Below are 26,682 nucleotides of genomic sequence, written 5' to 3' on the forward strand. Positions count from 1 at the left end.
ACAAGCATCGTGCTTACAGTGCGTCTGTTACATTGCAAGCTGTGAATCATTCGCCCATTACCACGTATTCTATTACTGTGGACTTAGGTTTGTGCCGGATATTTAGGTGGGTGTTTATCATCGTTAAGATCAGTCATCTCATCATTGGTGCAGATTTTCTGAGACACTTTAACCTGCTTTTGGACATAAAGCATCGCAAACTTCATGATGCTACCACAAGTTTGAGGGTGCATGGAATTTGCATCAATTCTGATCCACCCTCCATCAGCCCAGTGATTTCACATTTGGATAGCGGTTCACCATACAAAGCTATCCTCCAGCAATTCCCTGGGATAACACGTCCGGATTACAACCACACAGCTGTGAAACATTCTGTCACACATCACATCACCACGCATGGTCCACCAGTTGCAGCTCGTCCTCGTCGTCTCGCTGAAGAGCGTTTCAACATTGCCAAGCGGGAATTCGACCACATGTTGGACTTGGGGATCATACGGCAATCCAGCAACAATTGGTCTTCCCCTCTGCATATGGTCCCTACAAATATGCCTGGTGATTGGAGACCGTGTGGAGATTACAGAGCTCTGAATGCGAGAACGGTGCCAGACTGTTATCCCGTCCCACATCTCCATGACTTCACTTCCAGACTTGAGGGCAAACGGGTTTTCAGCAAGATCAGTTTGGTTCGAGCCTATCACAAGATCCCAGTTCACCCCGACAACGTCGAAGACTGCCATAACCACCCCGTTCCGACTATTCGAGCTGTGCCTATAGTACACAGAATACGTTACGATGAGCATTTGGTGCATTATTTGAATTTTTAATGGCTAACAACCTTCAAACATCACAGAAATGTTATAGCTTTAATTACGGTAGTCTTGTCATTCCGGTGGAATATATCATGTTCTGTGCTATTTGGGAAGGAATGCAAAAGGGAAGGCCTGTCTTTGAAATGTGGAATGCATTGATGTCATACCGACTTGAAATTGATATGTGATCCAGCCTTGTTTTGTGGAATCTGCTATGACAAACGAGTTAAAAAAAAAAAGAAGACAATTCTGAAAAGTTCTGGATTCTCTCACTCAAGCGAAGAATTGTGTGTGTGTATGTATGTTGTTGGTTTGTCATCTCGTATGTATTTCGTATACATGTGCGTGTGTGTGTGTGGGGGGAGGGGGGTGGTGGGGGGGGGGGGGTAGCTAGTGCAGGAATCATGATGGTCCATGAAACCAGGAACAGGCAATGAATATTCTGTAGAGGTAAAAGCTGCTATCCAGGTGACACTGAATTTTGCTACAACACACATTTCGAATAGACGCTTGCCTGAGTTTACTCGGGACTCGTCCTCAAAGGGTTAACATTCTCATCCAATTAGGTACCCATTTATACTCGTGTTGAGAGTAGCAAGGTGGACACAGTGCCTTGCTGAAATTCAAACGCGTCGGGCATCGTTGGGCTCTAACTCACGCTCTTGTGAATGACAGAGATGTGTATGATGCAGAGACTCCAACTTTCCCGTTTTCGACGGGAGATCTCCCGCCAAAAACCCATTTTTGCAAAATCTCCCGTTCTCCCGCTTGAGATTTAATTTCTCCCGCCCTGGCTCTGTGTCTCCCATTGGAAAGGATTTCTTACTTATTGCTATTGTATGTTGAAAAAAATAAGCCTTAGATAGCACCAGGGAGCATGTAGAACCCTAGGAACTTCGCGCTTCGCACACATCAACTTGGAGTCTCCCGTTTGCTAGGGGTTTCAGGCGGGAGAATCTCCAGATCAGAAGGTGCTTCGGGTTGGAGTCTCTGATGATGGAACAAGGATGCAAGCTGGCCATTGAAGAAGAGACCACTGGATCTTAGCCTATGTTGAGAGGATGGACTTCTATGCAGGAACTTGTAGTTGAAATTAGTAGTCCAACTGGCATTGGACAGAGTGGTTGGTTTTCACTCTCAGAGACTTCCTCCTGAGCAAAATAGGAACAAAATGAGAACAAAGCAAAGTTGTTCAAATTCATGAAATTCTTCTGTCGAGATGTTTTCATTGTAACTGAATGACAAACTGCCCTACATCGACGTAAATAAGCACTGAATTGATCAGTGTTTTAGTAGTAGCCATGATAGAAGAAATCATGAGCATATATACTTCAGCAGGATTCAAACCTAGGACCTCTACATGCCGTCAATCCCTCGTTTGAGGCGAGTCCCCAACTGGGGGTCCCCAAAGTGGGGTATATATCGCTTTCAAGACTTTTCGTTTGGGAGTTGGGAGTCGAGGTATTTGTCCATTGCAAATAAACTTTCTGCTCGGCGTGACAAACCTGGAGGCCAAGCCAGGGTTTGATGACTCCAGCAGCTGTCGTATTACGTAAGAGCATGATAAGGATATCTGCCTGTGGCAGACCATTCAAAGTGAACTCAATTTTCTCTATCCTTTCTAAAGTTTTCAATTTTATATTCTATTGAGAAATTCTATGGTCATCCATTTTACATTTCGAACGAAAAAAAATTGACCTGTAAATAACGAAAATACAGGAATAAGAAGGAGAGCATTGCCAGTTTGCCGGTGCTGACAATGTGCTATTTGGCAGTGAGTTACAACGGGGAGGTGAGACTACCTCCCTGGTTACAGCCTCCTGACTGGATCAGAGAGAGGGAGAGAGAGAGAGAGAGGTGGGGGGGGGGGGAGATGGGGGAGAGACAAAATGGAATGACAATAGTTCCAGTCACTGCAGTACAGGCATGCTCTGTCTGCATACGCTGAATGTCTACACTCACACACACACACGTACACACATACACGCACCATGGAGCTACATAGCCCATGCCAAAACCAAAACAATCTCCTCCTCTCGCGGTGCCCCCCGTGGCGCTGTGGCGATGACTGATGCTTAGATTAGGCCAGGGTCAAGAAACAGGTGTTTTATATCTTTGATTTTAAGTCATTGATTGCCAAGATATACACTGGCATTATTTACGGGGGTGTAGCCTCTTCAAACGAGAGATTTGCGTCATGTATAACTCTGGGCAGGCATCATCTCCAATAGACCACCAAGCTTTTGCCCGACAGCTAGTGTTGATTATAATCCTTAGAGCATGCAGCGAGTATTGCGTAATTATTCAAATTTATGAAATTCTTTTGTCGAGATGTTTTCATTGTAACCGATTGACAAATTGCCCTACATTTAAGTCAATTTATGTTGATGTAGGGCAATTTGTGGATCAGTTACAAAGCAAAGTTGGTCACAAAATACCAGTAGTGTGCCACCAGAGGCATGCATATCCAATCGTGTATGATTCATCTTTGTATTTTAGTTTGTGACATGCCAATAATTCCTTCTAGAAAAACTCTCCACACACATTCATATATCAGTGGCACCGCATCTGGACTGACAACACATTACAACAATACCCAACTACAGTAGGTGAAGCAATATTTTGCCTTCTTTCCATTTTGGGGATTGTAAAACTATCCAGATTTCAGTATAACAACTAAACAAAAGTTTAAAGGCATTATTTACGATCTGCAGATGAAACAGACTTGCATCTTTAGTTCTTCAAAATAGTTCTAAAATGGGAGTTAGGGAAAGAAATAACTAATGTAAAAATTTTAATCAGTATAAACAATGTTACAAGAATGTAAGTATTATTAAGTTCAAAATGTGAACAATTCTTAGAATAAAATTGCATCTAGAATAAACCATCTGCAGTTATGGTTTATTGAGAAAAACAGTGATATCTCCTTATAATTTAGGCTTTATTGCAATTTTTTATATGGTACGATGTTTTGTGATACAACTGACCTACACATAATGCATCACACGTGATAACTGGAACTTTGTTTAAATCACTGCTGCCAATGGTAAACAATACCATAGAAAGCATTTTGAAGAAAAATTATGTTGAAGTTGCTTAAGGTCATTGCAAATTACAGTCAACGATAAAAATCATCACTTCTGGCCACTCACACACTGCTAAGTCTTCCTGTCATGAAACCGCCTGCGTTGGTAGGATGACGGACAGAGCTGACGATTTCTTGTTGAATTTTGCCTTGGCATCGGATTCTCTGATGGGCTCAGGTAGTGGCAGGCATAACCTGTATTTGCCTTCTACGAACAGTGAGACTTCCTCCTTTATACAAAAAACAAAAATAGATGAACAAAATATGGAAATATGAAAACAAACTCCCGAGTATCAAAAGAGTGATCAAAAAACAATGTACCTTCCCCTGGATTGAGCATAACCTTTATGTTTCTATGTTACTATGCAGGGGCGGATCCAGGAATTCTGTAAAGGGGAGCGCAACTAATATTTCTGGTGCCACATCCGGGTTTCATTTCATTTTTTCTTTTTCTTTTGTTTTTAATGAAAAATAAAGGGGGGGGGGGGTGGGCGTGCGCCGGTTGTGCCCCCCTCTGCATCCGCCACTGCTATGATTTTTAAAATACATTGTATCAAATGCACGTTATGCACAGTCTCGGGGAAGGTGCATTACCATGTCATTTGTTATTAACGGGGTATATTTGTTTCAGCAGTGATTGACAGATGATATCACTGACCGAATCTTGGTTTGGTGGACTTTGTGTGGACACATATCAAAGTGATCTGAAGAAACATAGCACCAAAATTATCATAAAATATACTGTATGCGGCTTATATTTAGATACGTTGTCATACGAGTGGTCTCTATATGAAAGACCGTCCAAAATCATAACACCTCTAGCAAAAAAGTTACTTATGAAAAAATATCTTTCATCATTACTTACAATTATTCTAAACAAGTCATAACAAAGATGAATTGGCATTGGGAGCATTATCACTGATCGCAAAAATTTGGCTGCCATAGCAGCAGTATGATATTATACTGTCTAGAAAACATATGATATCCCAGGGAATACTGGTACCCGAGGTTATGGTGTGCCAAATCAAACAGGAATATAAAAAAAAAAGCACTGCAGATACTTCTACAGCCCATGATATTTGAAAATTTGTATCTCCAATACCTCTGAAATGTCCAGCTCACACTCGGAAACAGATTGAACTCCTGTCAGTTCTAGTCTTAACTCAAGCCTGCGCTGTTTATTTTCATTTGCAGGGAGCAGCCGTAGATTGTACTCCGGAGCTGGCAAATCCACATCGCTGCTCGAGATCTCCTCAATAAGTCCTGCAGCCTTCTTTGGCATACTGTCCATACTGTCTGTGTTCAGGGCCAATCCTCTTAATCTGGACTCTAATTCACTCTGTTCCAGGTCTTGACCAGAGAGTTCCTGGACCTTCCCCAGGAGCGACTGGGGACTAAGTCCTGCTAAATTCTCCTGGAGAATCTCCTCCTCTGTCTTTTCACGTTTGCCAAAAAACCTCTGGGTAGAAGTCAATGACACCATGGGACCTTTGAATTTGAAATCTGAGCACTCCCTATAACTGCGTGACACTGTGACCTTGTGCTGATTCTGGATGTAGTCTATACCCAGGTTGATAATGAGATCGCGATCCACCGCATTCTTAAAGCCCTCCTCCAAAACGTATGGATTGAAAGCTAGCCTCACCACTTTATATTCTCCTAGATAATAGAAAGAGAGGCAGTGTAGGGGAAAAAAAAAATTGTGTTACAAGATGGAAATCCACATAACACTGTGCTTATCCTGTTTGCATTCCAGGAAGAGAGTAGTGTGGTGTTGAAGACATTTCAAGCTAACTATTTCATATCCCGTGTGAATGTAATTGGGCCAAAAGTTAAGATTTTTCCTCTAAATTCTCAACTTGTCTTTTTATGTGTCTCTGTACAACAGTCTGTTCCCTCCTTACATTGCTGACGTTATGAAATGGGTCTGAACAAAGTATGACGAAGGAAAATATGAGATGTGACACTCAACAGGTTTGAGTTTTTTCAGTCACTGTATTTTCCTTGATTCTAAGAAATTCCCTTGCCTTCTAGTATGGAGACAAGGGGACATATCACACAGGTCCTACCTTCCACAAGTATTAGTGCCCTAGTTGTTTGTTTGTTTTTCTTGTTGGCTCATTTACTTTGTCACAAAAATATCATGGCTATCAGTCCATTACAAAATGTTTCTAGACTTTAAGCCACTTGCGTGAATTTGCTTGTCAACTTGTGTAATAGCTATGTATTGAAAAGTGTGGATTTCATTCGTAGTTTTGATCCTTGTCACCAACTCAGAAGCACAAAATGGGGAATACTATTAAATAAACCTACCTACCAGTACAGAAACAGTAATGGATGATTTGTTAATGTTCAGGAATGTTCAAACAAGAATTAAGCTGCTGATCAAGGTAATGTGAATAACATTTCCACTCAAAATTGTTATCACATTCAACTGACATTCTGTTAATTGACAATACCACAGTGCTTTCTTCAGTGTTGCCAACAAATGGATAAATTACAATATATACATTGATGCTTTCAATACTGTATATATCATAGAAACAGGCAATCAAATAAAACCAAACACACAAAAATCTAAACAGAAATAAAACACTTGGCTAAAAATAAACTAGAAATGTCGATACAGCGACTGGTTATACCCCCGCCAAACAACATTTCATAAGCTTTGGTCAAAACAACATTTGATAAGCTTTGGTCAAAAAACTGAGGAAGTAGTTAAATCCGCAAGATCTTTCCTTGATCTTCTGCCATTAATATGCCGTTACCACGGCAACGTACTTTCGGGTACTGTCGAAAAATGTGTCTTGCACATCTACAACCAAAGGCACACATCTGTACCAAGTTTCATGGAAATTGGGCAAAAACTGAGGAAGTAGTTTGCAACACAAAATTTTCCATCATTTTGGCTCATAATATGTGAGCTGTTACCATGGCAACATACTTTTTGTCACTGTCAAGAAATGTGTCATGCTGACCTATATCCTAAGACAAACATTCAATGTGAATTCCATGAGAATTGGAAGAACACTGATGAAGCAGTTTTGCCATGAAGCATTTTGCCCTATATTTTACCAATAACATGCCGTTACCATGGCAACGCACTTTTTGCCACTGCGGAAATATGGGTCTTGCACATTAACATATTCAGATGAACATCTGTACCTAATTTCATAAAAATTGATCAAAAACTATGGGAGGAGTTCGCGACGCAAGATTTGTACCCATTTTTGCCCATAATATGCCGTTACCATGGCAATGTACTTTTGGGTACTGTCAAAAAATATGTCTTGCACATCTACAACCCAAGGCACACATCTGTGCCAAGTTTTATGGGAATCGGTTGAAAACTGAGGAAGTAGTTCGCGACGCAAGATTTGTACCCATTTTTGCCCATAATATGCCGTTACCATGGCAACGTACTTTGGGTACTGTCAAAAAATACGTCTTCCACATCTACAACCCAAGGCACACATCTGTGCCAAGTTTTATGGGAATCGGTTGAAAACTGAGGAAGTAGTTCGCGACACAAGATTTGCAACGGACCGACCGCCCGCCCGACCGTCCGCTGATTCCTATATACCCCCTTCAAACTTCGTTTGGCGGGGGTATAAAGATTATGAGCCACAAAGAGAGATCACACTGCTGGGAGTGGGGTGAGGGTTGAAGTTACTGATTTGCATATTAATATGTACCATCTTTGTCTTTCTCTGTTTCTATTGGTCCACTGGCCACTGCTACGGGCTCCTCATCTGTCTTGGGTTTGGGAATACTCTCCCAGGCACAGAGATTGATGTACAGGGAAGTCTTTTCTGGCTTCTGCAAATTTCAGTGGGATAAATAATTAGATAAATAAGTAAATTAATGAATTAATAAATAGATGAATAAATGAATGAATGAATAAATAAATAAATTAATTAATTAATAGATAAATAAATAAGCAAATAAATCAATCAATAGATAGATAGATGAATAAATAAATGAATAAAAAAGTAAATAAATGAGAATCACTACAAAAGGGCAATTCAATAAATGAGATGCAGCAATGCATGGGCTTACTTTTAAAGGGAAGTGTAAAAGCATAGATAACTAGCAGTGGCAAGTCATCTCAATATCAATGATGATTTCATTAAAATGGCACATGACATGATGTTTAATTAGTCCAATTCTTACTCTGCACTTTCACATAAGATGAAATACTACTATTTCTGAAATCAAATTCTGTTGAGTGGTGAGAATATATCTTGTTCCAACTCCACTGTGTTGAGATTGTTTGCATTATATTACAAGGAAAATGTTTCATCACGAACACGAATGACTCTTAGCAACAAGCTACAATATTGTAAGCTGTCACGATTGCTCATTTATGCGTTGGTTCACATGCTCTCCTGTATTTATTTGAATGAGTCTGTCAAAAATACTACCTCGGTATTTCATCTTCTTCCCTACTTAATCAGTTGGGCTAGATTTTTTTTTTTTTTTTTTTTTTTGGGGGGGGGGGGAGGGGAGGGGGTGGTGGCTATAGAATTTTTTTTTCCCTTCAAAACATCATTAGTAGTCACAACAATGGCAGCCATATTATTTTCATTCCAACTGGTCTGGACAACAACCCTGACTCATTGACCACAGTAACATCTCACCACGCAAAATTCAATCTTAAAACATTTTTTTCCCTCTCTAAAGTAAACATCATAGCCAACGCTGCACATTGGCACTGGTCCAACGGTCCCTGACCAGTAAAAATCACTGTCGGACCAGAAACTTTTTCAGGAATGGACCACGAAAAGATGGAAAAACTGGGCACCTTCTGGTCTAACAGACATGTTGGACCAATAGAAAAAAAAAAAAGGGTTAGTGCGCAGCCCTGTCATAGCATTTTTGTGATGTACACATACTGAGGAATTAAATCAAATTATATTATGAGAAGTCCCCATAACCTATTATAAAATGGGCTTTAGAATCTCTGCAAACTGATTGGTCAATTATCATGCATTGATTTGTACTGATCCACACTAAGCCATGCGTTCGGTAAAATCTGAACGCATGGTCATGCGTCTGGTACAATCTGAATGCATGGCTCAAGCCGTGTATAATGTTGCAGGTATACTGGACGCATGATGGAAAAATGGTCGTATTTCATGAGTTTATGGGTCCATTTTATAACACAAATGATGCACAGGCCAATTTCGTGGATCAGAGAGAATTGGATGCTCTCGTTAAAAGTTTGGAACATTCAAAAACCTTCTTGCTGTGCTCGTGGGTTTAAACAGTTCTAAAGTTAAACATGCCATCCAATTCTCACCGATCCACTCTGTCCTGTGCATAATTTGTATACTGACAGCATCTTACCAGGAGAGATGTGCGGAAGCAAGCGAAAGGTTTCGGCAAAACAACTTTCTTCTTGCCCTCCTCCAGAGTCTTCTTGATAAATTTACTGTAGGCAGCTGGGTCAGAATCTGCCATCTCATCAAGCATGGCCCAAATGTGCGATGCTTGCTTCAGCGAGTCGCCCGTCAGACTGGACCCAAAGCCCTCCTCTCCATTCGCTGACATTTTCTGAATCAAGGGGGAAAAATGGCATCAACATTATTAAGATACAGTATTCACAAAGAAAGAGAGTCAAATCTTTTTACCTCTTTCAGTCAACAACTGATGGTTATTGAAAACAAAGACAGTAAATGTTCTGTACACACTACTGTATACCTGGTACGCCATATATTTCGCAAGGTTTTTATTTTCGTGAATTTCGCAAGTCAGGTGCTACTTGCGAAATTAAAGACACACAAAAATACTGACTCTGATCTCGATATGAATTTGACATACTTGTACACACTTCTCCGTTTAGTACAAGACTCTACGATTGCGAATTCAACCATTCGTAAAATCGTTGTGAAGTCCCGATTTGAGAAAATTTAGACTTGCTAAATGTATGGCGTATACAGTATATGACCTTAAATAAATCCAGGCCACAGCAAGTTCAAATACACTGTTCAACAAACACAAAGAGATTAAAAAAGTACAAACTTTGTACTAAAAGTGGGATGGTAAGTTCCATAACTTTGCAAACCATCAGTTTGCAGGGTAAAAAGGGTTGGGTTTTTTTGTTGTTGTTGTTTTTTATCTTGACAAGGATGTACAATATCAAAGATCACCTGCTGATGAAGCATAAGGCAGAAAAGCCTAATGACCACTGTGTGACTTGAGTCTGCGATCTGGCGCCAGCTGCTAGCTGGAGCGATCTCCTGCGAGCTGCAGTGAGGTTCCACAGTGGGCACCCAAAGGCACAATTTTGGATGGAAAAGAACTATTCGAGGAACTAGATAAAACATTCCACGATGCCAGTTGTCAAAAATTGAACTGCATCTGCACATACGGTATTCAAATTGCAGCAAATTCAAGTATTTAGGTTGGATTCTACGTGCAATACTACCCCATACGAGACCGAAAATCTAACTATCCACAGCTCAAACGCTTCACGTTTGCACCATTGGCAGTTATTTGTACACACAGTAACGACTGCTGTCACTAGTGTCAGTGCAGGTTCCTCGACAGAAAAATCCTCAGACAGAAAGTCCCTCAGGCACGGTGATATACAGTGATATGCCAATATCTCTGTATGATGGACAACTCTTACTACACGTAGGTTACTACACGTAGGTTCTAAACGGTGTACCAATGTGTGCAAGTATGTACAATGTAGGGTATAGATCTACCCAGGTGTATCTTGCAGCTTGTGCGCCGTCCGCGCTGGATGCGGCGGGACGATTACAGGCAAAGCACCAAAAGTCTGTGGACATCAGAATTCACGAAGAATACCTACAAAGTGATCAGTTTGCAGACAAAAATCAAATACCCACCTTCTCTATTGGTAAGGAATAGTAGTTTGGAATATATGCACAAGATCAGGTTAGTTCTGATTTTATTTTTCTCGTTATGAATCTTTGTAAAATTATGTCAGACTTCAGCTTCATGGGACTGATTCGTGCATGGAGAGGTGAGAGCCGCAGAAAAAAGCACCGAAAATATTTACTACAGTGGACTCCCGTTATAACGAAGTCCTCGGGACCAGCAGTTTTCTTTCGTTATAACGAAATTTCGTTATAACCGAATGAATAAACAATAAAAATACATAGAGTTGATAATGTTGCGGGCCTAAATTTTATTTCGTTGTAACCGGAATTTCGTTATAACCGTGTTCGTTATAACGGGAGTGCACTGTAGTCGGATCAGGCCCCTTGGCGCTAGGTGTGGCAGCCTTGCATTGAGCGAACCCGCTGGCACCCATGTTTCGATGGGTCGCTGTGCATCGGTTGATTAAAACTCGATTTTTGTAAAAAAGAACATAGGCCCTACATGGACAGAATTTTTTCTTCTTTTCATCTTGGATCGATAGTGGACATGTGTGTGTAACAAAAAATCACTGTGCAAAGTTGACCGACAAGTAGTTGTTCTATGTCTAATTCCGCGAAAAACTTCTCATTTATAATATTAATAATGACATTTTCTGGGTCAATTAATAAGAAGTTTTTCGCGGATTTAGACATAGAAACCTATCTAGGTCTAGCCCCTAGTCGGTTAACATGCTAAGTTGCGACAATTTATGTCAGATGCGAGATGAATGAAAAGTGAAGAGGAAGCTTCATGAGTCTCTCTCTCCGGGGGCTTCATGAGGCTTTCCGATGACCTCATGAGGCGGAGGGGTGCTCGTATCTTAAACTTGGGTTTAATAAAAAGATGCACAAGAGGACATAGTAAAAAATTATATATTTTTTGATCACAAACCACTACAAGAAGAAATTCATTTTACATGTGTATCAGGAAACCATGGAATAGTTTACCTAGAAATTTAAAGGTCCTGTTTACCTTTGGGAACAGTGGTTTAAAATATTTTCATGATATAACATTCAATGCATTGACCATTGTGTAGGTCTGTTGTACCACAAAACATCCTATCATATGAGATTTTTGCAATAAAGCCTAAAGTATAAGGAGATATCTGTATTTTTCTCAATAAACCATAACTCTGTAGACCATTTAGTCTGGAAACATTTTTAATATACAGGCTGTAAGTACTGTTGTTCACATTTGAATTTAACAATATATCAATTAACATCAATTTTACCAATTAAGATTTTTACAGAGTGGTTGTTTCTCTCCCTAACTCACATTTCAAAACTATTTTAAAGCACTAAGGCTGGGTTTTTGTTTCATCTGCAAATGGTAAATTATGCCTTTAATAGATGCACCCAGTGACGTGTCTTTAGTTTTGAAATTAGGCCTAATTGGTTTGGATAAATTCTTAATTTCTGGGACAACGAACGCAGGCCCCTATAAATTCAAATTTTAAGTTTGACGCCACGCCACCTGGTCACGACCCAGCTCATCGTAAGGACTGAACCTGGATCTGAGGCTCATCCTGCGTTCAGAAGCTTCCATAGGTATCTATATAGGTATAGGTATCAGGAAGCAGGCCTCATGAGCGGGTTTCCCTGGACTGAGATTAGAGCAGTCGCACGCGCACGGCGCGCGGCGTTTTTACACTGCCTTACTAAAAACAGAATTCACTACGTATGGGACTGTCAGATTCCAACGAATTTTGGTTCCAATTTACCGGCAATATTTCTGACAGTCTGTGAGTGATAACGTATCAAAGTAATTACCTGTTTGACAATCTCGTTGCAAACGACACGGAGACACTTTGGCAATCTATAATAGTGAGGTTTTGATTCAGAATGACAGTGATTTCTAGCTCGTCAATCACCCAGCGCGACGAGCTCCGGTCGCCATCATCAAACAAAATTTTGGTTGTCGTCGCGTCGCGATCGCGATGCGGATATTGGTGGACTGACGTAAGAGGGCGCCTATCGCGGAGAGGAAGCTCTGACGAGATTCCCGGGGGCGTGTTTTTTTTTTTTTAGACGGCACAGATTGGGGACCCTATCCCTAAACCTAACCCTAATCCTAATCCTAACCCTAACCATCAAACCCTAACCCTAATCCTGACCCCAACCCTAACCCCTAACCCTAACCCTAACCATAAACCTTAACCCAACGTTTTTACATAGGTTTAACCACCGGGTTTAACACGCGCCATGCCCTAGTCTGGGCTCCGTATTTATATCTGTGGCTCCGTCCCCTTTTCCTTGGTGCGACCAAGAGAGGGCGCAAATTTTCTGATTGCGATAATCGAGAGCTGCGCGCCCAAAAAAGTATCGCAGTTCTCGGCGTATCGCAATCTTCGGGTGTCACGCCCTCATACGGCTTGTCGCGTACACTGAATCACCCCTACGAGTAAAAAGAGTCCAGAAGCTAGACTAGCCATGCCCCAATCTGTGCCGTCTTTAAAAAAAACGCTTCCCGGGGGTGGGGGGGGGGGGGGTGCGCTCCTTTACAAAATTAATTGGGGCGTACGCCCTCCCCCATTATTTCCTTTTTATTTCTTTTGTTTGAACAAAAAAGCCCCCCCCCCCCCCCATCCATCACTGGAAGTTCCATCTGAGAGATACACCCCTAGAGGAAAAGAGGATTGGGGGCATTTCATGAGGCATTATTTCTTTCCGACAACTTCGTCGGACAAATTTGCTCTCAGCCAATCAGATGCAAGGATTTCAGTAGCTTTTAACAATTTGTCAGACAAAATATCTGACAAAACGCTTCATGAAATGCCCCCAGGTACTGATAGTAAAATTAGTAATTCGCGTAGTACTGCAAGCAGTCGTGCACGTAATATCGTTGCCCATGCACCAATTGATTTTGAAGAAGCTAATTTTTATTTATGTGTTCGAAGAAGGCCTATATCATAACCGGGGAGGTGGGATTGCCCTGCTATCACAGTGCACCTGATGAACGTATAGCATAATATGGCCGGCCCTGTATAGTGCCAGGTTCAACGGGTTGTATTCTTTTGCGGAATGTAGAGCTAGTCGCCGTCTCGGTATACGCACTACAGTATGTCCCAAAAAAAATTACAACGGGACCCCCCGCAATAATATCTTTAAAAATAGAGAATCAATCTAAATACAAATTGAGGGTATGAAACTGTAACTCATTGCCTACATCTTACAGAAAACCCCATTCGATTTGCTTCAGTGGTCAAAGAGAAATGAGGACTTTTGTAGAGGATGTCGGGAATCTCTTTTGTCCAATTAGTTCTGTCTATTATTCACGCACTATAGAGCATTGAATTGCTAAAATTGGAAAAATTAGACTCATGACATGCTTCACAACAATCTACATTTCTCTGTGACCGCTTAACCAAATTGAATGAAGTTTTCTGCAAAATAGAGCTAAAATGTTATATTTTAAGGCCCCAAAGTAGCATTTAGACAGGTCGATCATTTTGGATGTTATCAATTCGAAAATTTGATTGTAATTTTTGAGGGACATACTGCAGTATGTCCCACAAAAATTACAATCAGATTTTCGCATTGATAACATCCAATATGATTATTCTTTTTCAATGCTACTTCAGGGTCTTGAAATATAACATCTTAGCTCTATTTTGCAGAAATCCCCATTCGATTTGGTCAAGGGGTCACAGAGAAATGGGGATTGTAGTAAAGCATGTCATGAGTCTGATTCTTCCAAGTTTAGCACTTCGATGATTTTGTGTGTGAACAATAGACAGAACTTGGACAAAAGAGATTCCCGACATCCTCTACAAAATTCCTCATTTCTCTTTGACCACTGAAGCAAATCGAATGGGGTTTTCTGTAAGATGTGGGCAATGAGTTATAGTGTCATACCCTGAATTTGTCTTTAGATTGATGCAACATTTTTAAAGCTATCATTGCGAAGGGCCCCGTTGTAATTTTTTTTTTGGGACATACGGTATAGTGAGGAAAGTAGAGTAAACCGAGTGATGTGCTGATCACAGAACCTAGTTGTTGTTGTTGTTTTTTTTCTACTGGCAGCCAATGTATAGAACTGAGCATTGGTCATTATGAAATCAAGCTGTTTAGTTTCACTATGTGGATTGTACCAAAGCAATAAGGTATAAGGACTTGTGACATCGCGCCCTGATTTCAGACCAGACCCCTTGGATTTTTTCTTTCAAAATTCTTCTTCTCCTTCTTCCTCTTCTTTTTCTTTTTTTTTTTGTTCTTCTTCCTCTTCTTTTTCCACACTAATAGTCCATGGGCCAAGAGCCGAAAAATGGGTTGTTGGTACCATCCGAGGTGGCAAAACCTTTTTGGTGTCATTTTGTTTGTCGGACATAGATACGCTTATCAAGCTATGATAGCATTTCCAAATGAGTAGCTTAGTCATAATAAATGAATTTTTAACCAATTTGGTCTCGTTTTTATATCCCTATACTTCTGAATCGAAACTAACCGCTATACAAAGACGAGCACTGCCTTCTGTATGTCCATAGAGCTACTAACAGAGCTCCATGGTATGTCCACAGGTGTTCTGTTGTAAACGCGGTGCGCTTAGTCTTTATTCAAGGCAGCGAAGGGAATATCCAAAGGGTTATGATGTCCACAGCTGTCACGCGGTGCGCTTAGTCTTTATCTAGACCAATGTACCGTTATCATATCTAAAGTTCCTAATAAAAGGGATTATCTATACTGTTTTTATACCACCCTCTCAACAAATACATCAGTTTTAAACAAAAATCACTCTGTTCATTTCCAACATTATTAATTATAATGTATTGTAGTGTACCGGTACATTGTTTTTGCATAATCTTTCATTGTTGGATGGAAATAAAGCGACATTGGCGTGGTATTAGCGTTTTCACGGTATACCGTTTTCACCGGAAAATGATAAATAATTGAAAAATACGCTAAAATTCACGAGAATTTGCTTTTTTTGTTGTTGTTGTTTTTAGATAAAAGGATATACACTGTATTATAAGCTTTGGATATTCCCTTCGCCGTCTTGAATATTAGACTAAGCGCTGTGGACATCATAACCCTTGGATATTCCCTTCGCTGCCTTGAATAAAGACTAAGCGCACCGCGTTTACAACAGAACACCTGTGAACATACAGAAGACAGTGCTCTTCTTTGTATAGCGGTTGGTCTCGATTCAGAAGTACAGGGATATAACAGCGAGACCAAATTTGTTTAAAATTCATTTACTATGACTAAGCTACTCATTTGGAAATGCTATCATAGCTTGATAAGCATATCTATGCCCGACAAACAAAATGACACCAAAAAGGTTTTGCCACCTCAGATGGTACCAATATCTGGCCTGGCCCATGGACTATAAAGGGTGCTGGACCCTGAGCCACCCCTCAGCAATCCAGTATAGGTGTGATCCAGGGGTGCATGTGCCATTATAACTACAAGCAGTGGCGGTGATATCTGGGGGGGGGGGGGGTCGAAGGGGAGGGGTACTGAGGGCGAAATGATGCCCTCACATAGGAAAATTGCGCCGGAAGATGCAAGAGCGTATAGCTTGGGAAAGACTATAAGGGTTACGTCTCTACTTCAGAAAAAAAAGACCCCTCGTATGTATAAAGGACAACCGTTTACCTTTATAAAATCGAGTTATTTGATGCATATGTGTAAGTCAGTTGTATCACAAAACGTCCTACCATATAAACATATTTTGCAATGAAGCCTAAAATACAAGGAGAAACGCAATTTTTCTCACTAAACTCATTTTTCTTTTTTTTTCCCTTTTTACACTGGTTGTTTCTATCCCTAACTCACATTTAACAACCTTTTTCAAGCACTGAAGCTGCACTGTAAAAACATCGGCGTTAGATTTAACACCACGGGTGTTAAATCTAACACCGATCAAACTCTAATAAAGGACCACACCCACAGGTGTTGAAAATGCACTGTGATGGTGTTGAAAAGTGTTCACCTGACACTTCGTGGTGTAAATTTGACACTGTACCTGGTGTTATTTTGACACTGTACTGGTGTTAATTAAAAAATGACACCACATGGTGTTGATTTGATATTTGTTGGTGTTAATATCAGTGGTTTAACACCCGTCCAGCTTCAATAAGAGACCACACCAGCTGGTGTTACTTTGGTGTAAATTTATTTTCACATTTTTTTCAAAAATCTAGTATTTTAATGTAAAATTCTTGATCGTCTTGTTTAAATAAAAAATCAACAAGAAGTGCAGTTACTAAGAAACTCTTCAAAAAACAGTTTAAAATTTGGAAATGACACCCGGAGGTGTTAATTTAACACCATAAATCAGCACTGAAAATTTAACACCAAATCGGTGTTCACTATTTAACACCGGACTTTTTGCAGTGTGGGATTTTTGTTTTAATTCCAAATGTTAAACAATACCTGAAACAATTTAAAGGAAACATTTTTTATTATTACGTTACCAAAAAAAAAATAAATAAATAAATAAATAAAAAATCCGAATCCCATGACTAGAATTAAGGTTTTATTATACTAGCATCATGAAATAGTAAAAACGTGCTGATGCTTTAGTGGTTGCTAAAGAATCGGAATATATGCAACTTTATTTTCTCTTAGAATATAAGGAATAATGCTTATGCTGAGCGACTTCAACCATCCACTGATTCTCGTCTTCTAGTCCCCTATATTTTTATCTTCACACCACACTAGTAATAGGCCTACAGTTTCTCTCAATCTCTCCCTCTCTTTCTCCTCCTTCTCTATTATTTCATGAACGTTTTGTCCACTGTGTGGGCGATTTTGCCGCCATCGCGTTTTGAAAAGCGGAGGGGGGGGGGGGGGGGACCACTTTACATTTTTCTAAAGCCACTTACGCGTTTCATCAGCTAACAAGAAAAAAAAATGGTCTTCCGGGTTCTTTTTCAGCTGACAAGCACTCCTCCCCATTTCCAACATTTTCTTAGGCCTATGCTTTCAATGATGCAAAATGATTATTAAATTTCTTTAAGTACTTATTGTGATACACAATCATATAGCGTAAAATTTCTGTAAAAAATCACTTTTATGTTTTTGCTGGTAATGGGAAAAATATTGATGAATGAACAAAATACACCATCACAGTCATTATTCAGCGATCCTAAGTGATGCAACAGAGAAGTAAAATACAGCAGGAATGAAATCATGCATAAATAAGAAAAAAATATGCACAATTCTCCATTGCGTTTCTTGCATTGAATATGGAAATGGCACCAGGGGCGGATCCAGGAATTCTGTGAAGGGGGGGGGGGGGGGGCGTGACTAATATTTCTGGTGCCACTTCCGGGTTTCATTTCATTTTTTTTTTCTTTTTATTGTCTTTGTTTTTAACGAAAATTAAAGGGGGGCTTGCGCCGGTTGCGCCCCCTCTGGATCCGCCACTGGGCACTATTTATCTGACATTTTCAGCCATATACATTGCAGAGTTTAGATCTGTAGGCCTATATTGAGAACACTAGACGATCGACTGGTTTCATCATTAGGTGGAAGTCTCTTCCACTTTCCAGGTTTTATTGAGTTTTGCGGTGGCGGTTATTTGAGCTGCAAGTTCTTGCAGGGAGGTGATAAGTCACCAGTGTCCTCCTTGCGACAGTCATGACCAAAGAGTATACTCTTTGGTCATGACAGCATTGATGCAAGTCATGAGTTCATAGCAAAGAGTATAGAAGCTACGCTAAGAGGGCTCGTCCCGCGATTTCGCGTAGTACGCTCATGGGCGAAATACGGACGCCATTAGCTGACAGACCGATAGAGGGCGTATATACTAATTTCTGTCTCCCTTTCATTTTCCCCTTCATAGGGGGCATACAGGGGAAGAGACGTACTTAGGACATTTTGTCATACAGAAGTATCATTCCTGTCTAATCATGAAATGCAATTGAAGAAATGTCATTTATTTTCCAATATGCAGTCCCTCAAAGTTTGAGCTAAATTAGCCCGAGAGAGAAAGAGATAGACGGCGTTTGTCAGCTCAAAAACAACCTTTGAGGGACTACAAATTGAAAAGTAATATCAAATTCTTTTTTAACGTATCGGCAGAAAATATACTTCTTGTGATATTTTGAGGCCTGAAATGCAATCCTACCGCTCTGTCTCTCGTTAAAATGAAGAAAATGAAAGGAAGGTAGGGTTCGCTCCATAGCGTAGGCTCACGTGTATTATTACTAAAATGGCGGCCGTTGGGCTCCATGTGGGGCTCCATTAGTACACCCGTTGGGTGCGAAATCGCGAGAGTACGCCCTATACGTGTGATCCTGGAGAGGAATGACCCCCCCCCCCCCCCCCCCCCCCCTGCGCGACCTCTCCCTCCCTCTCCCTCTCTCTCTCTCTACCATGCGATTTCCATAAGGCTGCCTTTCCATAAACACGCGCGGGCAAAGCAACCACGGGGCGCGCGCCGCATGTTGTATATTCGGAGGTGCCGAATCCCGATCGTTTTGTAATGTGTGCGCGAGCCTACCGCGAGTTTTGTGGATATTTATGCCCTTTATTTGGCTTAGCCTCCTAAATGACCGAGCTCCCCGGCTTGCAAATGTCCACTGTCAACACAACGATTTGCTGCCAGTGAAGTGAATCTTTTTTTGACTTGTCCCACTAATTCATATTTCCTTGGCTCTGTTTAGAGTGCAGTTTCAATCTGTTCGTACTTCATGATGGCCTACAACTATGTTGTTACAGCTCACAAGCCGACAGCAGTAAATCGCTGTGAAACGGGTAAGTCAGTCACTGAGTCAGTGTGCGCTTGATTTGATCATAGCCTAGACTGGTCAGGGTCTACTCAGAGTACTCAGTAAACACTGTCGTACCGGTACTTAACTCATCTTTGACTTTAAAAGGCCCTCCAACGCTTCTGACTCGGGGCCTATTGAACAGCAACACATTCGAAATTTGCACTAACGTTGCCATTGGTTTCAGATTACCATGATCAAATTATGATCAATGATTGCCTGGGATAATTGCTGTGTTCTAAATAAACGATAAACCTGACACTACAATCTTAGACCAAGTAAAAATAGAAAGTAGTTTCTCGTCCGGTTTTTTTGAGCAAGGCGATGAGGGAGGTCCTTACTATTTGATATCTTACTATTTTTTCAAGGATCGTCAAAATGAAAGTAATAGGGCCTAGATCTATGTGTTTCTCGTCCGGTAATTCTGAGAAAGGTAACGAGAGAGGGCTTTACAATTTTCTATATTCAATTTATGAAATGAAATATCACTCTGGTAGCTGTGTTATGAGACCAGGGCCCCGTTGCAAGAAAGTTGCAATCAATTGCAAATAATTGCTAATTTTGAAACAACCATTCTGATTGGCTCAGGGTCTGCCCTATTAAGAAGACATGCATGCAACAATGATTTTGATTGGCCAGTGACAATCAGTTGCAAGTTGCGTTTAAACGCAAAGTTTCTAGCAACGGGGCCCAGGTCCCAAGTGTATGACTTGCCTGCACTCTGTGCATTTTCAAACAAATAGATATAAGCATGTGTCATACTTGAAATGAAACTTCATGCATGCAGAAATACATTTGCTTTTTCTTTCCACTACAGATGTCAGGGGAAAATGACCATCTTAATACTAGGGCCAAGTAAAAAAAGAAAGCAGTTTCTCGTCCGGGTTTTTTGAGCAAGGCGATGAGGGAGGTCCTTACTATTTGATATCTTACTATTTTTTCGAGGATTGTCAAAATGGAAGTAATATGTGTTTCTCGTCCGGTAATTTTGAGAAAGGTAATGAGAGAGGGCTTTACTATTTTCTATATCCAATTTATGAAATGACTATCACTCTGGTAGCTGTGTTATGAGAGACCAGGTCCCAAGTGTATGTCTTGCCTGCACTCTGTGCTTTTTCAAACAAATAGATATATGTACCATACTTGAAATGAAACTTCATGCATGCAGAAATACATGTGCTTTTTCTTTCCACTACAGATGTCAAGGGAAAATGACCATCTTAATACTGGTATCTAGGCCTAGTGTTGTAATGGCATTTCTGATACCCGGTACCAGTGTAAGCTTGCAATTCTGATGTATTGTGCTATTAATTGAAACAGGTATAAAATATGTCTTTCAACAAAATACCAATGTACGACTGAAATAATTTCCATGATATTCAAAACACTGATTTATTTATCATTGGTAGTGTGACTTTTTGTGTCCACACAGCTGGTATGTATATATCTGCATCTCTTCATAGTACAAATATATTGCAGAACATTCAACTGGAAACTGGCTTGTACAATTGCAGATGGATGTCAAAATGATACCTGCTGATATGGCATTATAGCATTAAACCTTTAAAGATGTTTCTTCATGTTCGACATTTTGATGAATGATTGTATACTACAGTACAGGGGATACGACTCACGGCCGTGTCCTTGAATTTACATCGTAAAGAAAAGTACATGTATCCCGCAGAAATACGAGACAAACCAGAATCCATGGAAAAGTTATTTATTTTGTGGATACACCCATTTAATAATTCTACATTTGCTGGAAAAGCGCATTCATTTTCTCTTCAAAATAGAACAAATCCGTCATCGCCGTCAGATGCAACGTTACAGAGCAGAGTGTACGGGGGTGCCTGGTACATAGACAGTGCAGTGCAGACACGCATGCCATACGCGACCGGCACGGCCACGGTGCACTGGCACCGTACCTCGACACTGCACACACATGCACATAGTCACAATGACATGAACATGTATACAAACTCGATACAATCCTCACAAGCATTTGTACAGTACAATTCATCCGCTTAAAATATGAGAAACGGGGAAAATACGAACAATGCGCGAAATATGCGTGGAATATCAGCGATTGTTCGAAGAAATGTTGCCGCTATCGCGTTCACGACGTACCGAGTGCGCTGTATCCATCACAGCCCAGGCCCGCGGCCGCGGCCGCCCGCGCCCTTCCAACTACAGTTCGACTGCTTTGTGGGTCATTCCTTCTTCTTGCCGAGCTCGCAGTATGAAATGCATGCGTTATTACATACGCACTACGGAAGCTACAGCTATACTACAGTTAAGTAGAGGACGCAAGGCGTAATTAGAAATGAGACATCACGATTGGTACTGGTAGGTGAACTGTCGATCTTTTTTCGGCGGCCGAAAAATAGTAAATATCAAAAAAGTCGATGCGGCAACTGAAAATCGATGCGGGCGGGGAGCGGGCTGGGACGAAAATTATGAATTTCTTGGTATTTTCAGCGCCATTTTGAAAATAGTAAATAGTAAAAAAATCGATGCGGCGGCCAAAATCGATGCGCGCGAGGACGAGAAACTGGTTTCTTTTTTTACTTGGCCTAGTATTTAGTGTTGTAATGGCTTTTCTGATACCAGTGTTCTTGCAATTCTGATGTATTGTGTTATCAATTGAAACAGGTATAAAACATGTCTTTCAACAAATGTACGACTGAAATAAATTCCATGATATTCAAAACACTGCTGTATTTATTGGTGTTTGTGACTTTTTGTGTCCACACAGCTGGTATGTATATCTGCAGTTCTTCATAGTACAATTGTAGCATATTCAACTGGAAACTGGCTTGTACAATTGCAGATGGATGTCAAAATGATACTGATATGGCATTCTAGCATTAAACGTTTAAAGATGTTTCTTCATGTTCTAAAAAGACATTTGATAATCACTCATTATTTGGATGATGAATGATTGTATAACAGTACACACTACAGATGATACCACTCACGGCTGTGTCCGTGAATTTACATCGTGAAGAAAAGTATCCCGCAGAAATATGAGACAAACCGGAATCCATGGAAAAGTTATTTATTGTGTAGATACACCCATTTAATAATTCTACATTTGCTGGAAATGCGCATTCATTTTCTCTTCAAAATAGAATGTATCGCCGTGACAGACCAGGGGATGGGGACCCTGAACAGCTACAAAACACGCACACTTTGCCGATATACGGTGCGGCACGGCCACTGCACTGGCACCGTGTACCAGGGAGGTGTGGACCTCCCTGCTGGCACCGTACCTTCCGACACTGAACACACATGCACATAGTCACAATGACATGAAAATGTATACAAACTCGACAGGGGCCGCGGAACGTTTTTCAGTTTGGGGGGGCTGTGAGACCGGGGGGAGGGGGGTGTCAAGGTCAAGTACTCAGCGGCTATGGCGAAATGAATGGGGGTGAATGGAGTGGTGGACTATTTCACGATAATGCCGATTCTATCTTGTCTGGTATTTTCCTAATGTAAACTAACATTAGTAGACTCTATTGAAACAATTTTGAATTTAACGTAAATCAAGTCAGTCCGGGAAACCTGCTATGATGAGCAGACGATAAGGGGGGGGGGGGGGGTCTCCTGCTCATAACAAAGGATCCCTCCTTCAATTCTCATGAGTGACATGACCATCTGCATCCCGGCCATGCTCAAGCTCAGGAGCTCATGAGGCCCTCTGGGTCTGGCTCTGCCGACTGGCGAGATGCTAACTAGGATCCCAGAGAGAATCACGACCTTCACTTCTCATCCATCCAACATTTGACATTGTAAATTGTCACAAGTTTGCACAGTGATTTTTTGGTTACACACACTGACACACATGTCCACTCTCCATGATGAAAGGAGAAGAAATTTCGTCTGTGCTTTTTGACAAGGAAATTGAGCTTAATCAAACATAGTCTATGATTCAACACACGACGTTCAACACCAGGCCCAACACTAAAGTACACTGTAGCTACTGGAAATTTGTCAAAATTTTTAGGTCAACCTGCTATGTAACACACGAAGTGATTCAAGTGCAATTTTATTGCTGGTGCTGGTGTCAAGATAGTTGTAGCACTGGTACTATACTTGAAATCACTCACTCCCACTCTCTGTTTTAGTAAGTCCTTTCGGTGACATTTTCATGACACTACTAATAACATATTTATTGTGGTTGTGGTTCATGGTATAGGAAAAAAGCAGAAGAGAAGTGCATGTGTTACATAACATACAACCAGTATTAATATCCTTCAAATACCATACCATCTGTGACTCTGGATAAATATTTCAGGAATAATTAATGGATGTAGAAACCTTGATCTACTGAAGTTTTGAAAGCCCCCATAGGAAAGAAATCAGCCTGCCGCATACTGCTGCGGATGCCTTGCCGCAGATCTGCCGCAGACAGGCATCATTTTCACATGCAAATTAGCTGCTGCCGCAGACTCTTAATGATGAATATTCATAAGTACGATTTCAGGAAGAGGTTGTGGCAGATCTGCGGCAGATCTGCGGCAGATCTGCGGCAAGATTTCTACACAGGTATGCAGTATGCGAAAAGTCTGCCGCAATGTATGATTCTGTGGCAGCCTTCCCGCAGATCTGCCACAGACTGTTCCTGCCGCATACTAGTATGCGGTCGGTCTGCAGCAAAGCTTAGTTCCGCTGCATTCTCCCGCTTACTCTTGCCGCAGACTAAAAAGTATGCCGAAGACCTGCGGCAAGTCTGCCGCAGATCTCCGGCAGACTTTTCTTTTTCTTATGGGAGAAAAAAAAAAATATAACCAATACTTCAAATCATTTATGATGCATTGCTTTGCACTATTGGACTGGATGCTGTAATTTAAGTATCCACGGATTTTCATGTGGCTTTTTCCATGTTCTGCAGGTCATTTTACCTCCCCTGATGATTTGAATCTCATCATCGCCAAAAACACACGGCTGGAGATCTATGTCGTCACTCCGGAGGGACTCCGACCCATCAAGGAGGTGGGAATGTATGGGCGGATTGAGGTTATGAAACTTTACACACCTCCTGTGAGTATTAATTTTATTTTACCAGATGTACAATATTGCAAATACTATTACTGTTGTACCTGGTTTTAAAACTTATTTATACAAATGTTATCCAATTACCAAATTAGCAACCTCCTGAGCTCCACATTGAACTGTCATGTCCAAAGATGATTATTCAAATTCATGAAATTCTTTTGTCGAGAGGTGTTTTCATTGCAACTGGTTGACAAATTGCCCAACATCGACGTAGATAAGATAGAACCAGGTTCGAATCCTGCTTGAATACATACACCCATGATTTTTTTTATCATGGCTACTACTAAAAACACTGCTCAATTCAGTGCTTATTTTATGTCCATGTAGAGCAATTTGTCAATAAGTTGCAATGACGATTATTATTGTCCAAATATACTATTTTTTTTTTCATTTTCAAAAACATGTAACTAGCTTTTATCAGGATTGCTTTCATTTTTCTGACTGTGAATATCTGCTCTTTTTTCTTCTTTATTCCTTTTAGGGTCAAAACAAGGATATGCTTTTCATTCTCACTGCAAAGTACAATGCATGCATTCTGGAGTATGTCAATGAAGACGGGTCTGAAGAAATCATCACAAGAGCACACGGCAACGTCCAGGTAAGGGGGATTAATACAAAGCCCTGATCATATCTTTGATTTGATTCTATTTGATTTCCAAGTCTGCCATAATTAGCAATTAACCCGTTCCTCCCTGCTCCCCCAATTCCCTGAGGACCTTTAATGCCCCCAAACGAGATTTGCCGGCCAACAAAGAATGGACAGGTTGGTAATCCACCTGTGCAAAAGCAGTCAAGCGGAACACATTCCGGCACAGAATGGATTAAGTTGAAACAGTTTGTGGATTAACACTAACAACAATTTGTACACGAGTCAAATTCACCTACCTACCTACCGTACAGCACTCATATGTACACACAACAGAAAGTTTGTCAGATAGATATGGTGGTATTATAAAAGGTGATGAGATTGTGATCCCCTATATGAATAAAAGTGGTAGTTTGCTTCTTTGAGTCTTTTATGCAGCTTTCTTTCCACATGTCAAACAAGTTCATGCTGTCATTTTGATTTTTCCTCCTATGCAAAATAATGCCTAGGACCGTATTGGAAGGCCTTCAGAGACGGGACCCATAGCCATTATCGACCCCGAGTGCCGGATGATCGGATTGCGCCTCTACGACGGACTCTTCAAAGTCATACCCCTGGACAGGGACAACAAAGAGCTGAAGGCATTTAACATCAGGTCCTTACTTTAATTTTATGAATTAGTAACCCTTTGATATTCTAACAACCTGAACTGATTTTGTGTTTATGTGTGTGTGTGTGTGTGTGTGTGTGTGTGTGTGTGTGTGTGTGTATTCAACATCAGGTTCTTACGATGATATCAAATTGACAACCCTTGGATAGATTGACCATCTATAATGAATCTTTGTGACATTCAACATCAGGTTCTTGAAGTTTCATGAGTTTGTAACACGTGGATAAATTGGCAACCTATTTTTTTTTTTTCTTCTTTAACAATAAGTTCTCACTCTGTTTTTTTTTTTTTTTTGTGGCATTCAACATCAGGTTACTCCTTGATTTTGTATATTTGTAACTTGCTTTTCGGTAATTGCTTCACTAGTTCACTAGTTCACAAGTTCACTAGGTAATATATTACAGGCAGTTGACATTTCTGCTTTGCTTGATGTTTTATCTCGATCCCGACAGATTGGAGGAGCTAAATGTCATTGATGTGCAGTTTTTGTATGGATGCCAGCAGCCAACGATTGTGTTCCTACACCAGGTGAGCAGATTTCCTTTGCTCTGGCTACAATCCAAAATGACTCAAACATTGAGCTATATTTCTTCCTCTCATAAACTGCCATCAACTGTGCTTCTCTAACAGTGTCATATATTATGATCCCATATTACTATGAGCCAACCCCAACATTGTCATTATTCCCACTGTTACCCAACTCACATACACTGTACCAGTGACTTCCTATTTGCTATGTTTAGCTAAACACACTGTTCATTATATGCATTGATATAAACCAGTCGACGTGTGTGACACCTTCACCGTGAAAGCAGGGTACCAAAATATGCGCTGAAACATGGAGAAATACAAAGCATATTTCTT

At 40.7% G+C, this 26,682-nt stretch overlaps 2 protein-coding genes across 2 annotated transcripts in view; one reads left to right on the top strand and one right to left on the bottom strand.

Annotated features, from left to right (window-relative positions):
- Window positions 1–1,841: 1,841 nt before the first annotated feature.
- Window positions 1,842–12,656, bottom strand: LOC140236125 (PIH1 domain-containing protein 2-like). The gene is made up of 6 exons (XM_072316099.1): window positions 12,555–12,656; window positions 9,244–9,450; window positions 7,590–7,713; window positions 4,997–5,553; window positions 3,962–4,124; window positions 1,842–1,960 (listed from the first exon to the last, which is right to left on the bottom strand). Exons 2-5 carry the CDS (start codon window positions 9,445–9,447, stop codon window positions 3,981–3,983), a joined length of 1,029 nt encoding a protein of 342 aa, XP_072172200.1. The 5' UTR covers window positions 9,448–9,450; window positions 12,555–12,656; the 3' UTR covers window positions 1,842–1,960; window positions 3,962–3,980.
- Window positions 12,657–19,423: 6,767 nt separating this feature from the next.
- The window catches only part of LOC140236194 (DNA damage-binding protein 1-like), a 28,624-nt gene continuing 21,365 nt past the window's right edge, over window positions 19,424–26,682 (top strand). Inside the window, exons 1-5 of the mRNA XM_072316162.1 lie at window positions 19,424–19,487; window positions 24,399–24,547; window positions 25,044–25,160; window positions 25,658–25,803; window positions 26,271–26,346. Of these exons, the coding sequence (XP_072172263.1) occupies window positions 19,424–19,487; window positions 24,399–24,547; window positions 25,044–25,160; window positions 25,658–25,803; window positions 26,271–26,346 (552 nt within the window). The remainder of the gene's footprint in view (window positions 19,488–24,398; window positions 24,548–25,043; window positions 25,161–25,657; window positions 25,804–26,270; window positions 26,347–26,682) is intronic.

This window comes from Diadema setosum, chromosome 12 (genome assembly GCF_964275005.1).
Source record: "Diadema setosum chromosome 12, eeDiaSeto1, whole genome shotgun sequence".
NCBI lineage: Eukaryota > Metazoa > Echinodermata > Echinoidea > Diadematoida > Diadematidae > Diadema > Diadema setosum.

Bases quoted from the DNA above. Each gene is read 5' to 3' on its own strand.
- LOC140236125 (XM_072316099.1), bottom strand. From the start codon at position 9,447: ATGTCAGCGAATGGAGAGGAGGGCTTTGGGTCCAGTCTGACGGGCGAC. The intron at 7,714-9,243 runs GTAAGATGCTGT...TGAAATTTGCAG, and splicing joins GCTTCCGCACATCTCTCCTG to AAGCCAGAAAAGACTTCCCT. The intron at 5,554-7,589 runs GTACATATTAAT...TCTATTATCTAG, and splicing joins AACAGAGAAAGACAAAGATG to GAGAATATAAAGTGGTGAGG.